Here is a 16269-nt window from a genome sequence, read left to right as displayed (position 1 = left end):
TATTATTTTTTATATTACATATATAATTTATAAAATTTATAAAATTTTATTATATAATTACACTTATTAAAAATAAATTACACCGCGTATGTATAAAATTACATATTATATATTTTGCATAAAACTGGCACAACAATTTTCGTAACAACCGTTCGGACCGTGTGTCCCCTCGTGACAAAGATGGGTCTAGCGTCGAGTTCCGGTGCTTCTCCTCAGAGACTGGAAAAGCTTTTTGTCTTTTTTTTGAAAAAGAGACTGGAAAAGCTTGCTTTCACCTCTAACTCCGAAATTATATCAAACTGTCAATGATAGGATACAATTAATTAATAATAATAATATTATTATTAAATTCGATCAACGATTTGGTAAGAACAGGAGAAATACAACCGAAGTCTCTCAAAAAAAAAAAAAAAAAAATCTCTCAGTATCAAGGGTGCACCTTGCAGACGTATCCAAAAAAGCATGACTAACAAAATGGTTGTGCAATTTCAACAATAAATGAAGATCACAAATTAAAGGGGTAAAATGTGGGATAACTTGTAATCCAATTCTAGCTAGAAGCATCTCTCTAGAACAATCTGAGCATGTCTTGGTAAATTTCTAGACAAAAAGTGAAAAGATGTCGAAGTAATTTATCTAGACCAATATACTGGGTACTATGGTGGATTGTAGAGTGAAATGCATAATCTATAACCATGAAGTAAAAGTTGAGGTCATTAGTAAGTGGGCTACGCCGAGGAGATCTTGGTTGAATGATTTATGGTTCAAACCCAAGAATTAGAGTCATTGGCTTCAAATTCCCTTACCCCTCCCTTCTTCTTAAGTTCTATCCTTCTCTGCTGGAAAAAAATTAAAAAAAAAAAAAAATTAGCGAATGGACTACTCTATAAATGCAGCACCAAACCGTCAGCACGGTAGCAAGAAAACAGCCAGTTACAGAAAGTAGCAATAGCATTACAAAGCCTTTCATTCTAAATATCCCTGTTGTACCAAATTTCTATTTTCAATAAAAAGTTCCTCTTCGAATCACATTGCCACCCATTCACACAACTATTCGGGGTATCAAATTAAGACCCTCGTACCCAAAATAGACCTTGATGGAGCAAACCTTGGACGTGGTTCAACAGGTCTTGATGGCTGCTCAAGAAAACAACATCGATGCCTTTTATGGGTTACTCGGGCAGGATCCATACATTTTAGATCGCATAGATACAATCCCATTTGTGCAGACACCTTTACACACTGCTGCATCTGCCGGCTCAACTCACTTCGCAAGTGAAGTCCTTCGCTTGAAGCCTTCGTTTGGTAAGAAGCTCAGCCTTGATGGTTTAAGTGCACTGGATCTCGCGTTGCGCGGTGGACATACTCAAACTGTAAGAGGGCTCATCAAGCATGACCCTCAGCTCATTCGTGTCAAAGGAAAAAAAGGCATTACCCCCTTGCACTATGTTTCTGAAGCAGAGGATAGAGCTGATCTCCTGGCTGAGTTTTTGTACAGATGCCCAAAATCCATTGAAGACTTGACAATTGCAGGAGAGAGTGCTGTTCATATTGCTGTTAACAACAGCAACTTGAGAGGCTTCAAGGTACTACTAGGTTGGATGGAAGAAACTGGCAACAAACACATCTTGGAATGGGAAGATGAGAATGGTAATACGGTCTTACACCTTGCAGCATCCAGCAGAAACAATATTGAGGCACGACTCCTGATCCCTTATCTTCATTCTAGTAGTTGGTCTTTATTTTTGACTGTTCATTCTTTTGTATCAATTAGCCTTTTGTTAGGCACAATCCACCTGCTACTTACAAACTCCTAAATAGAAATGTACATCTTCTACCCTTTTTTTGGAATGTTAGGAAGCATGATTTAGATGTACCTAATATACCTTTCCTAATCAGCATCAGCTATTGGTTTCCACCCAAAAAAAAAAATCAACAATTGTTTTCTTAAATTGCATTATACGGGGAATTTTGACTTTGTATCATAATATTATGTCGATTTGGCTCAGGCCGCGAGATTAATTATTAAGCAACGGACGTTTAGGAGGGCTATCAACTGTTGCAACGTGGCGGGTTTAACTGCACTTGATATTGCCTTGGGACATCCAAATGCAGAAGAGCATGGAAGTATTGCAAAAGCTTTGTGTGCTGCAGGTGCAAAAAGATCAACATCCCATTCAAAAACTATAAATTTAGCTGATTATTGTGCTTTGATTCCGGCGAGATCATGGCTGGGACATTTTTCTGCGCCAAATTACAGATTGGTTAAAGTGCCAAATCCTAGAAATCCTAGTATTAATTCCATGTCTGGCGAGAAACGCAGCGCGTTGCTTGTGGTGGCCGTGCTAATCGCAACAGCAACCTATCAAGCTATTTTAAACCCACCTGGAGGACTAGCTTCTGGAAATACTGATATAAGCACCAACTCAACTTCAAACAGCACAGATGCAGGTTACGGGAATCCGCAAGCAGGATCAGCTCCATTGTTGTTATTCCCAAACTTTGGGGTAGGAACAGCCCAAGCGTGGGAACTTCCTTTCATAATTTTTATAACGTTTAACTCAGTCCTTTTTGCGTTGTCACTCCTCACCATTTGTTTTCTAGTTGAAGCAAATGACACTTGGGGTAAATTGCTGAAACCGGCATTAGCGTATTTTAGTATATGCTATGCAATTTCACTGTTGATAATAACACCAGATCTACTATCGGGAGGCGCTGGCGCCGTAGGAATGCTCGTAGTGTTCTGCTGGCCTCGGGGGATGTTGCAAGTATCGTCAGCAACTGCAAGAGTCGTGCGTAATGCAATTCGAGGAGAGACAATAATACCACTCCCAAGGGAAACCAGTAAGACGGGAGGATAGAGGTAATAAGAGTAGGAGAGAAGACGCGTCCGTACAAGGAGAGAGACGAGCAAAATCAGAAGCAAGCAGCTGTGGGGCACATGAGGGATCGGATATGAGTAACTGAGATTAACACCTGATGGTAATTCAGTCAGTCTAAAGAAAAATTGCTCTAGCAGTACATGAATTGCTCTGACAATAATATTAATACCCACCTTTGTATGACCATGTAAGGGCGTCCAGAAAATCATATATTGTTCTTATTTTTCATGTATGATCTCATTCCATGGTTCTCGTTTTTCATGTTGAGTAGGTCTTTTGCCTCACCCTTTGGCTCAGGTGCTCTGGGTGGTGCTGGCCTATTTATGGTTGTATGCTTGGTAAACGTTTGGATTAATTATTTTGGGAGTATTTTTGAAAAATTTTACTGTAGCAGAATTTTTAGAGTATATTTTGGAATATTTAAGAGTAGTACAGTTTTAAAAATATATTTTGGGATATTTTTTAAACATTACAAAAAATTTAAACTATTTTTTAGAGTACTTTTTAAAAATTTTATAGTATTTGAAAAACTAGTTTTTGAAAAATAGAAAGATTCTTTTATTTTTTTCTGTTTTAGCGAAACAAAAGGCAAAAACTATACCACTTGGGATCTTCGGTGACATATTTTGAGTGTCAATCCAATGCCACCTCTAATATTACGCCAAATGTCCTGTTATTATTTATATTTTAATTTTTTAATAATTCAAATTGATTTGGTTTAATACAAGTTTTCTCTACCATCTAAACCTTTGAACCAAAATTAATGGGCCGATCTAATTCAAATACCATTACTTTTGAGTTAACTACTCACGATCTGGGGAAAAAGAAAAAGAAAACCTCAAGACGATGAAGCCACCAAAGTCTTTCATCGGTGATTGCTTTGAACAAAGCCAAAAAGAGACAAAGTCCCTGGAAGCTTGTGGCACCGTTGCCCAATAAGCTAAAAGTTGGGAAAAGACCTTGCATCACCACTCTAAAGTTTTGCCTGCGTTTTAATGCCAAGAGGTGACTTTTCTTTCCCTTTCTTCGATAACGAGATTCTCCTCCATATTGCTGTCAAGGACGATTGCTGGAGCGAACATCAGCAAGGGAATTAAAAAGAGATTTTATTACTATCTTCAATTCTAGGTAATTTATATGCCCTATTTTTTTGCTTTTGTTTTTATTGTTATTGATTTAACATGAATTATTGTTTATTATTTACAAATAATTTACTATGTATGAATACTTTTGATATTAAAAAAATATTTACTTCATGGGTCATAGTAATTCTTGATCATCTGAAGCAGTGCAAGCCCTCAAAGATTAAAAACCAGCTCCACATAAACCTGGGTTGTTCTCGTTTTGAAATCCTCCAATCAATCGCTTCAAAGCTGCATCCACCCTTAAAAGATCAAAGTGACATCCGTCACCCATAAGTTAAAAATCTGATTGTACATAAATTTTCATAAATCTGATTGCACTATTTTTTTATTTTTGTTTTTATTGTTATTGATTTAACATGAATTATTGTTTATTGTTTTCAAATAATTTACTATGTATGAATACTTTTGATATTGAAAAAATATTTACTGCATGGGTCATAGTAGATTCTTGGTCATGATTCCCCTAAACTGCATAGTAGATTCTTGGTCATAGTAGTTGCATTTGTCCCGAATATGTTGTCCCCTAAAGAATGAAGTTACATTAATGACAGAGGGAGAGTGAAATTCTGTAGGAAAGTATTTAAATAATCATTCAATGGTTCCGAAAGAACAAACTGAGCTGTTGAATACTTTAACCAATTATGGCACTGCAAAATTTTAGAGGTGGCATTGGGTTTTGTAGCCTATGTAATTACTAACAGTAACATCACCCTACCTTGTGTTATGCAATTTTTTATTTTCATATTTGAATTCTTCATTTTCATTTCCGTGAAAGTGCAAATCTACATTGAATTGTGAGTTTGGAAAGGTTAAATATTAGTTGAGTGGTCAAATTGACTATTTACATGCTAATTGTGATATACCTGGAAAATAAGTTACTTTGTGGGATTAAAAAATTGTTTATTATTTCAAGAATTCTTATAAATTTTACTAATGTACCAAATTGAAAAAAAATACAAGAAGTAACAATAGCTTTTGTGACTAGTTGCAAGTAGTAGTATAATTAACTTTGTATTGCAATTAACTTTGTGTGAAAGTTTGCAAGATATGGATGCTACGACTTCTATGGAAATTGAGGTATCATCCTGTCGCAAATTGGATTTTGACAAGGTAGATCAAATTATCAATGATGAGGTTTTCACTCCACCAGTTTTAAATGTGATAAAAGATGTAAACAAAATTCATGCATCGATTCCTCCTGAACTACTTCCGAAGATGGGTATGGAATTTGAGAGTGAAGAAGATGCTTATAATTTTTACTTAGCGTATGCAAAGGAAGTTGGTTTTGGAATCAAAAGAAGTAGCTTCCACAAAGATAGCAATGGTAGGCTCGTGGATAGGGTATTTTGTTGTAGTGCTGAAGGAAAACGAGGAAATGATAAAAGAGATCTCAATGTAAGAGCCCCTCGTCCTGAAACACGATTTAATTGTTCGGCAAAGATGAAGGTTAATAGTAGACAAACTGGTAAGTTTCGTATATGTCAGTTGATCATTGAGCATAATCACTATCTTTCAAGTTCCAAACAATATATTGTTCTAACTTTTTTTTTTCTTTTTTAATGTATTATACATCTTTTATTTTTAGGCAAATACAAATGAGGTGAGCATGATAGAATCTTTACAGTATCAACAAAATTATGGCCAACTATGCACTTTCAGTTCCATGAACATGACTAGCTTGCTCAAGGTAAATTATTACTGTTGTGATCATGAATAATTACTTCTTTAAGAAAATATTATGTATCGTCTATTTGTATTCATCCATTTATTTATGTGCTCAATTTTTTTTTGTGATGCAAATCTAACCATAGGCACAAGAATTACATGGTTTCGGAGGAGCAAAAATAAATCAGTTCGAATTGAATGACAAATCTTGTACTATGGGACAAAAAGTTGGAGCTGATTGCAATGAAGAGGTATGCAATTGTCCGCATAGATTGAGCGAGTGAACAAAATGTTGACCAGAGGGGTTGGTGCGGAACCCATTCAGCCACGGAACCCATTCAGCCACTTTGGTGCATTAGAAATCCCGGCATGTGCAACATAGTTTGGCCATATGCAGGAAGTTGCGCAATATTCTGTGTGCAATATTCATTATGGTTATCCCCTGATTCCTCTGTTTTGTATTACTTTGAGGCTGCTTTGCTATCTGGATTTGGGAACTGATCTTTAGTGCTTGGATTATGTCTCTCCGAACTATAGTCCACCACTATACTTTATTACATATATGAACTCCATATCTTTACAACAATCCCACAATTCTTGAAGCAGATTTCATTTTTAGCGTATCTCATTATATAGAAAAATTCAAAACAACAAACATAAGTTCAACATCAGTTGCAACATAACTTGTCACTTATCACCATTAGCTATAAAACTTTTTATTTGCTCCTTTTCATCTTGCCTTGAATGAGCAACAAGCTTATCTTCATTCAGTACTATGTACAAAGTTGTCAACTTCAACCTAGTACTTAAATTGAAAAATAGCAGCAGATAGTGATGAATGAGGGTGTCAACCCAAATTTAAGCTAGAGAACAAGAACCACAGGAATTTGAACCTAAATCATAAATTCAAAAGTGTACAAGCAGAAACAGAGAAAGTAGAAAGTCAAACAGCATTTCAAATCTATTGGTTATAGACTGGACAAGGAATAAATAGCGTACCAATCAGGGATTCCAACTATTATTTTTGTGAAACAGCTATGCTGCTAGTGCCCAAGCGTGGTATGATTTCTAACAGAAAAGTGCAACCAAGCATGCAGTACATACTGGAGAATAAAGAAGTGCACCTGCACACAAACCATTTCCTCACTATCCTTTGGCTAATCCTATGGCTAAAACTATCATTTGATGGGCCAACCACATTCAATGGATCATCATCAGCAGACGGCGCTGCTGTCCCACCATTTGCCTAAAGAAGATCTTTGTCTTTGACGGGCCTGAATTAGTTGATCCATCACCAAATCCTTCAGCAGTTAGGAGCCATTTCCATATTTTGCCATCATCAGATATGGATATCATATTTGTCTTTGAGATAACGAGAGATTCATCACAAAAATCAAAGGGATTATTAAAATCCATTTCATGTTGAGCTGTGTACATCAGAGCAAAGCTTGCTGATATTTTGGAGGGTGGAATCTGTTTGGGAGACCACAACTGCAAGAATTGGAGGACAAGGAACCGGTGTTCCGACTGAGGGCATCAATTCTTCCATCAGACACATGATGTGCACCTGCTCTCCTCTGTGATATTACAGTATTAAAGTAAGTACATTCCCTAAAGTCCAGCAAACTCAATTATACATGTGCAGCTCATCAAATACATGACAAAGATAGTGACATTATTTGAAATTCAAAGGTTTCAGCCGCCGCAAACAAGGAAAATAAATAGAACACATACAACAAAGAACAAAATACTAAATTAGAGCAAACCCTATCCAGAACTAAGGCATTCAAAAATGAAATGGATACAACATGAAAAATAGCAAGCAAATAAAGAAAAATAAGGATGAAGACAATGGCATATTTAATTCAATAAGTCACGAAAATGTTAGAGAAAATATATCATCCAACACGGAGAGGTGAACCAAGGGCTAAAGGCATCCATGGTCTTTAAGGTTCATGGCTCACCCACACCTTGTTTACTGATCCCTCAACAAACACATGTACTAATTTTGTTTATCCATGCAAGAGGACTTAATGAATGTAATCTTTATGTAAGATTTAAAGTTAGCAGGAGAGAGCGTAAGTTGACTTCAACAGTGAAAGGACCAGTGTAATGCAACCCAAATATCATGCAAAAATAGTTTAGAGATAATGTTCGTAATCATGTGGTAACGAGAATAATACCTCTTTATCCATATCCACGGTTCTAAATTTGTCCCATTCTCCTATATTTGTCATGCTAAATGGGGACAGTGGCACATCATCACCTGTAAGATGAAGCTAGATCAGAAATATTTACAAATTCAGGCCATACTGAATAGTAAGGAAGTTACACCAAGATGACTGCTAACAAATTAAAACTGCGAAAACATATGTATTAAACAACTGATACAAATCATGACAAAGCTGCTTCCAGAGGGTTGTCTCCTACCCCAAGGCGGTGGAGCAAACAAGCCTCTAATTTCTTCTGCATTTAGACGAGGAACGAGCTCCATTAAAAGGCGATCATTTAACCATCTTCGAGATCTCCGGTTGCTGACCTGCAACAATTTGAGAAAAATCAGGAGGAATATAGCTAAGCAGGGCTGCAATTGAACGTTCACATTTTATGAATCTGATGGCCGAAATGATAGAAACAGAGTGGAATCAATGATTACATCATTTCAAGCATACCATTGACCGTTCAAATTTGCCATGAGATTTGAATCCTAAATTTAGAAAGATTCATGACTAGCTGCACGTCCTAGACATCCATTCCATTAGATAATCAGATAAAAACATTAAACCAATTTTATCACCTGCAGTGCAATCTAACAGTCTTGAAGATAAATAATAACCTACAAATGCAAGTTGCTACTGCAAACTTAGCCATAACTATTGTTAGTAACTAGTAACTGAAGAACAACAGTATCCAAGCTAGAGATAATAGGGGAAAGATAAAATCTTGCTAAAAGCGTAGAAGAAAAAATGAGAACTTGGGAAGTTACTTTTCCAGTCAAGCTCTCCAGGAACTCGATCTTTTTCTCAATATCCGTTCCTCTGCACTTCTCATTTTCTCCTGCAATTATCCCCTATAGAAAAATCAGTGATTTTTCCCAAAAGTCCCAAAAGTATATAATACATCCCGGAAACAGAATAATGTCTGTCGGGAAGACCCAGGGAATCAAGAAAATCTAGATCAGCAAGATTTATACTGGACCAGAAAATAATTTACAAATATCCTAATATCCAAAGCTATTTAAAAACTTGCTTTAACTGGTTCAGACGATTAAAAAGAAACCCAAAAAAAAAAACCCAATAAACTGGCAGCTGACAAAATGGAAAAAGAATGATGGAAATCGTAGGACCTTTGGGGTCATCAAAGAGGGACTGCCATAAGAGAAGATCTTCTTCTCTCTGCAAAATCTGAGGGGTCGCCATAATTGATAGAGAAAACTAGGTAAATGAATTTGAGATCTTGAGGTTCATCGTCCTGATGGGTAGAGAAAACTAGGTAAATGAATTAGAGATCTTGAGGTTCATCGTCTTGAGGTTTTCTTTTTCTTTTTCCCCAGATCGTGAGTAGTTAACTCAAAAGTGATGGTATTTGAATTAAACCGGCCCATTAATTTTGGTTCAAAGATTTAGATGGCAGAGAAAATTTGTATTAAATCAAATCAATTTGAATTATTAAAAAATTAAAATATAAATAATAACAGAACACTTAGCATAATATTAGAGGTGGCATTGGATTGGCACTCAAAATATGTGACCGAGGATCCGAGTGAAACTATACATGTTGAAAGGACAAATAATAGACAGGACAGATGTGCTTACCATGTTGAGGTATTGTTTCAATAATTTCAGAGGCGTTGCAGCAAAGGACTATTCTTAAAACTATTGGTTTCAAAAGCATCGCAGAGTTATATATACCACAAGCATTGTTTAGAAGTTCAAATGTCCTTGAATTTTAAAGATGTCGAATTCTAGCAAAGTTTGAAGGACACGAGCTTCCCAAACTTCACTATATATATATTGTTCACTAATTTTAATGAGACCGAATGATTAATAACTAAAAGAAGAAGATCATATATGAACAACAATAAATTTCATGCAACTTTCATTGATTTCCAGTAACATTAAGTAAAATTTCCCATCAAATTTACTCACTATATTAATACTATATATTCTTTTTATGTGGGTAAAATTGACGCACAATGTGGTGGGATCAATACATTAGTCTATAATCTAGCAAGATTAACCTGATATGAATACAATGATACAATCTAGCAACATCAATACATTACTATGGGGATTCATACAAGTAGGTATCGTAATTAAAAGATTTTTATGGAAATTAATTCAAGTTACCATCAAACAATCTCTCTTCAACCAATTAATTGACTCATGCCTTGATGCTGCAATTTTTTTTGCCATTAAACCAAAAACGAAAATGTGAAGGTTATTTTGCATGGCTATCGTTGGAGTAACGTGTCAAATGAAAAATTATGGCAACTGAATCGATTAGGATATCTCCAAACACTTGGCCTTGTAGGATTATGGTGGGTCTTACCAAATCATTGAATTAGATCCACTGATAATCGAGGCTGAACAATTTTATTACACTGGAGGTGTATACAGTGACAACACTCACAAAACAAATTTATACTAGCTAACAAGCTTCCTATTTATAATAGTGAACATCCAACAATTATCTTCGTTTTCCTTTTCTTATTTAATGCCCAATTACTAGAAAATCCAGTGAAGTTTATGAGCAAATCTGGCTCGAGAAACAAGTTTGACCCAAGTGCCTACAATTCCTACGTTCTGTTAAAGCTATTTTACTTTGCTATCTCTATAGCCATAAATACATAAGATAGGCCTTTAGAATAGTAGTCAAAAAGTATAGCTAACAAATTTTATTGTGGCTTGCAATATTTTACCCAAAGACAATGTTGTACTATTTTAACACTCCCTCTCAACATTGACTATTCTCGTAGTCATTCCGAACATCTCTCAAAATTTCACAAATTTGGAAGGACTTAAACTTTTTGTGAATATATCGACAACTTGGTTTTCTGTGTTGATTTACTTCAAGTTAACTTCTCCTTGCAACGTCTTCTCTAGAATAAAGTGATAGTAGAGTTCAACATGCTTTGTCCTTGCATGGAAAATTGGATTTTCAGCCATGCGAGTAGTGATCAATTGTTGGCGTAAATTCCTTATAAGTTGCATTGACCACGTACTTTCTTGTGCTATTAAAGCTAGCTGCTGCTTTATACTGCTTATGTATTGGATAATGACACTGTTGGCTGTTGTTTACTACATTAAAAATTGTGGCAGATCTAAGGCTGAACATGTAACCTGTGGTTGACCTCCTTGTGTCATGATTACTGGCATTGTATGATCATAATATCCAGTTACTTTGCAAGTTTGCCCTTTCTCGTACAATAGATCATAGTCAATGGTCCATTTAATGTATCTCAAAATCCAATACACAGCTTCCAAATATGTTTTCTTTGGATTTTGCATTAATCTACTCACGAGCCCAATTGCATATGATATGTCATGTATGGTCAAAGTGAGATAGATTAAATTATCTACCATCTATATATGATAACATCATTAAGGTCTTTGCCCTGTGGAACAATATCTGGCATTGACCTCTGTTCGAGTTGGAGTGTGTATCCTGATTTGCCAAGGACTTTTGCTCTTTTCTAGCTTGTTGGTTTTGGGCAGATCTCTCATGTAGCTTTTCTTCTAACTCCTGTGAATATGGCAACAGTATTGCCTGTAACGACCACCACAATGATGCCTCAACATATATCACATTTCGTGAGGCATGGCATTTTCTAGTTGTAGGGTCACAACAATTTCAGCCTTTTTGTTAATTATCATAGCCCATGAATATACAACGAATGGCTTTCTTATCAAACTTGGTTCAGAGATGATGTGGCACAAACACACATCAAACATATCCAAATACTCTAAAATGAGTAACATGGGGTTTAACATACCCCAGCTTCTCAATTGAAGAAATACAATCCAACTTAGGCTGAGATAGTCTATTGGTCACATGGACTGCCACAATTCCAGCCTTTTTGTTAATTATTATAGCCCATGAATAAACAATGCATGGCTTTCTTATCAAATTTGGTTCAGAGATGATATGGTACAAACACATAACAAACATACCCAAATATTTTAAAGTGAGCAACATTGCATTTAACATTCCACAACTTCTCAATTGGAGAAATAAAATCCAACTTAGGTTAAATTAGTCTAGTGGTCACATTGACTACCATTTTCATACACTCAACCAAAAAATGTGGAGGCACATTGTTGGCATGTAGCATACTTTTGCAAATCTCTGCGAGATGCCTATTCTTCTGCTCAACTACTCCAATTTTGCTGAGGTGTACCAGGAAAGGTCCGCTGCCACCTTATCTTGCATTCTTGCAAGAATCTGGTGAACTCATTTGATGTCTATTCACCTCATTGTCTATGTGTAGACACCATATCTTTCTGCCTATTTCTTTCTAGATCTTCTCCTTGAACTCTATGACTTTGTTCAAGGCTTCTGACTTTTCCTTCATAAAGTCACTCCAAACACATCTAGAAAAATCATTAATAAAGATAATCATGTACCCCATACCATGGTTCTTTCACTCAACCAAATATAGATAAGTGAATTAGTTCTAGAGACCCCTTTGCTCTAAGATTTGACTCCTCATATGGAAGTTGATGAGCTTTTCCATACTGGCAACCTACAACCTACACAAACAAATGTTTTCTCAGACATCTATCTGGGAAAGTCCTATAAGCATCGACATCATCATCATGATCTTCAACTTGTGGTAATCATGTTAGACACCATTAATTGAGTCTCGTTCTGGAGAATATCTTCTTAAAGCCTCACTCTTGAGATATTTGCTCAAACACTCAATCAACAATTCTAAATAGTAAACACTCACGACTCTACTGGAAGTGAAATATACAAAACCGACTACTTACCAACTCCTAAATAGAAATATACATATTCTACCCTCTTTTTTTTTTTTTTTTTAAGGAATTGGGTTGTCAGCCCCTTGTTAGGACTTAGGAAGCATGATTTAGATGTACCTAATACACCTTTCCTAATCAGCATCAGCAACTGTTTTCTACCAAAAAAATGTTGCAATTGTTTTCTTAAATTGCATTATAGGGATAATAATATGTCGATTTTTGCTCAGGCCTTGAGATTAATAATCAAGCAATTGTAGTATAAGACATTGATTGGGTATAGAACAAGGGGTATCAATTGTTGCAATGCGGAGGGTTTAACTGCACTCGATATAGCTTTAGGAGATCCAAATGCGGAAGAGAATGGAAGCACTCCAAAAGCTTGGTGTTCTGTAGGTGAAGATTCATCACTCCGTTCAGCACTGTAAATTTAGCTTATTATTATGCTTTGATCCTGGCGAGATCGTTTCTCGGAACACTTTGTGGGAAATATTTCATACAGGTTAAAGCGCCAAATCCTAGAATTCCCAGTATTATTTCTGTCTGGCGAAACGCACAGCGCGGTGATCGTGGTGGCCGTGCTAATCATAGCAGCCACTTATCAAGCTATTTTAAGCCCACCGAGAGGATTAATTTCTGGAATTACTGATATAAGCAGTGGTCCAACTTCAAACCGCACTGATGTAGGGCGCCTATTTGCACCAGTACCATTATTCCCGAGCCCAGACGTGGCTTTTCGGTTTCTTAATCTTTTAACGTTTAACTCAGTGCCATTTTTGTCGTCGCTTTTCACCATTTATTTTCTATTTCAAGCAAATGACCTGTTGAATGGTATTCTGAATTTGTCATTACTACATTTTAGTGTATGCTATACAATTTCAGCTCTTATCGTAACACCATCTGCGGCAGCAGGACTCATTGGTGCCATAACATTTGGTGCAATGCTCGACTTGGTGGATATGGCAATTCTTGGCTCGTAAAGTTACGCATTATGCAATTCTAAGCGAGATCGAAAGTACCGCTCCAAAGGGAAACCAGTAAGAAGGGGGGATAGAGGTAAGAGTGGGAGAGAAGACATGTCCGTACAAGCAGAGAGACAGCAAAATCAGAAACAGCAGCTGTGGGGCACCTGACGAATCGGTATGAGCTAGTAATTGGGATTAACACTTGACAATTCAATCTGTTTAACGCAAATTTGCTCTAGCAGTATATGAATCGATCTGACATTTACACCAGCCTTTGCTCTAGCAGAAATCTTGATTGGAGAAAGATATATGATCAACAATAACTATATGTGGGAACTGAACCAAATTGTAAATCGGATATCATATAAATTAGAGCAAATTATCTGAATAGCCACTAAACTTTTTCAATAATGAAGATTTGGCCATTAAACTGTTAATGGTACGTTTTTACCTACTGAACTATCAAAAGTATAAAATTTGACCGTCTAATTCCACCATTAATTCTGTTAGATATAAGAGTCCACACGATTTATGAGACATACCAGAATCAACGATAAAATTAGACAGAATGAACCAAAATTATACTTTTTGATAGTTTAATGGGTTCAAACATACTACTAATAGTTGAGTGGCTAAAACTCGACTATTTAAATAGTACAGTGATTATTTAAATAATTTGCCCTATAAATTACGATTGGACTTGCATACATCCAAAAAAGGAAAAAGACCTTAACTACTACAACTTCACCACTTAAGAAAAAACAGAAATTCTGTAAATGTGGAAAACGGTAAACCAACTAAAACGAATTGTTGCCTAGCTATTACATGGATGAATAAAACAAGTCTTCAAACTTCACGTTTGACAAGATCACGACTTCTGTCCGACTGCATGGAATCCTCACATCGAGCTATCTAATCTCTTTCGCAAACCTTGTTGTATACATATTGGTACCAAGGAGACAAGCAAACGCCGCCGTTGTATGTGCAAAACTCATCGCAGAAGCTCCGGAATGAATCATACTTAAGCAGAAAAACAGATAAAAAGGGGTTCGGAGGAAGGAATTATAAGGCAGAGATCAAGCAAGATAACTATTATTACTTCTATTTCTTATATACGCAGAATTTTCCATGATGTCCCTAGTAGAGTCGGAAAAGGATTGAGTTTAAATTCAATCAGGCTTAATTGATATTGATTGTTTGTTTCCTTTTTCTCTTTTTGGAAAGAGAAATAAAGCAATTTTTTTTTGCCCTGTTTGGGTGTATAACGATAACGGTAAATTTTATCTTAGTCCAAAGTAACTACCAATGTAGCTTTTGACCAATAAAAGTGTTCCAAATAAAATTACAAAGTACATTAATTCGATATTAAGGCCGATTAAGGTTGTAGAGTCCTTATTTATCCATTCTCATACTTTCGAATTGGTCAAAACTAACGATTGAGGAAGTTGGTCCAAATTGAAGTAAAGTTTCTTTGTTTACCCCTCCGATATAAAATTTTTTAGGGTTAAAAACAAAAAAATCCATTGTGGTATATCTAATATACAGAAAATCCCCCTGTGGTTTCAAAATATACAACACCTCATGTTTTGAACTAAATTGTAAACTAACAAAATTCGTTAAATTTAACGAAAATGACGGTTTCGGCCGTTAAACTTATCAGATTCCGTTAAATTTACCGGATTCTGTTAAGTTTTCCGTTAAATGTACCGGATTTCGTTAAGTTTAACGAATTTTATTAGTTTATAATTTAGTTCAAAACATAACGCGTCGTTTTGTATATTTTGAAATCACGGGGACTTTTCTGTATATTAGATATACTACAGGGGGCTTTTTTTGTTTTTAACCCAATTTTTTATAAGATAATGATCAACATACTGAAACGCCATGTAACAAGGGCAGAATACTTGCCTTATTTTCTTGGCAACTTTGTGAAATGGAAATAAAATTTTTGATAAGATAATGATCAGCGTATTGAAAAGTCATATCCATCTAGGAATAGCAGAATACTTGCCTTATTTATTGACAACTATCTATTCAATCAGGATTTCTACAGCTTTTCTCCATAGTTATCTATCATTTACTCACTAAGGCTTCTAAAATTATCTGATCACGCTGCAATATGTGTGTGTGTGTGTTTGTCAAGTAAATAAACATATTGAAAACTCAAATCCGTTCGGATGCTATACAATGAATCAAATTCCCTTGTACTGAACATTTGGATAGTATAGCAGTGTAAGACGAATTGCAATGAACACTGATAGTGTAGAATGAAACAAAAATCTCTATTAAAGATTATAATGGAAAGATTGTAACGGTTAAACAAATGATCCGATCACTTAGTCAATTCAATTTTAAACTTAATTAAGGTCAATGTAGAGGAACCTAATTCTGTAATATCCCATCTAATATAGCCTATATTTTCACTATCTTTTTTTTTTTTAAGAGGATCAATAATGACTCCTCACATAGTCCCAAAAGAAAAGAGTTTTACCAAAATCAAACTATGCTTCATTGTCACTAGCATTTTCTATAGGGCCACATGCGGGTTTGAAGTATTTACAAATGGTAGTCAAAGAAATTCAAATTACTTGGACAGTGTTAGAGGGAATTTCCTACGATTTAGGAGTACTTA

General features: G+C 35.7%; 2 protein-coding genes across 2 annotated transcripts; one reads left to right on the top strand and one right to left on the bottom strand.

Annotated features, from left to right (window-relative positions):
• The first annotated feature begins 934 nt into the window (after positions 1–934).
• Positions 935–3143, top strand: LOC113775343 (ankyrin repeat-containing protein BDA1-like). Its single transcript, XM_027320180.1, has 2 exons — positions 935–1697; positions 2010–3143. The coding sequence occupies exons 1-2, from the start codon at positions 1098–1100 to the stop codon at positions 2859–2861; spliced, it is 1452 nt and encodes a 483-aa protein (XP_027175981.1). The 5' UTR covers positions 935–1097; the 3' UTR covers positions 2862–3143.
• Positions 3144–6672: 3529 nt separating this feature from the next.
• On the bottom strand, positions 6673–9113 carry LOC113783366. The gene is made up of 5 exons (XM_027329487.1): positions 9039–9113; positions 8679–8749; positions 8123–8231; positions 7876–7958; positions 6673–7269 (listed from the first exon to the last, which is right to left on the bottom strand). The coding sequence occupies exons 1-5, from the start codon at positions 9109–9111 to the stop codon at positions 7129–7131; spliced, it is 477 nt and encodes a 158-aa protein (XP_027185288.1). The 5' UTR covers positions 9112–9113; the 3' UTR covers positions 6673–7128.
• Between the last annotated feature and the right edge of the window lie 7156 nt (positions 9114–16269).

The sequence above is a fragment of the Coffea eugenioides genome, chromosome 1 (genome assembly GCF_003713205.1).
Source record: "Coffea eugenioides isolate CCC68of chromosome 1, Ceug_1.0, whole genome shotgun sequence".
In the NCBI taxonomy this organism is placed as follows: Eukaryota; Viridiplantae; Streptophyta; class Magnoliopsida; order Gentianales; family Rubiaceae; genus Coffea; species Coffea eugenioides.
Note: the sequence above shows the minus strand (reverse complement) of the source record. Positions and strands in the feature narration are given on the sequence as shown.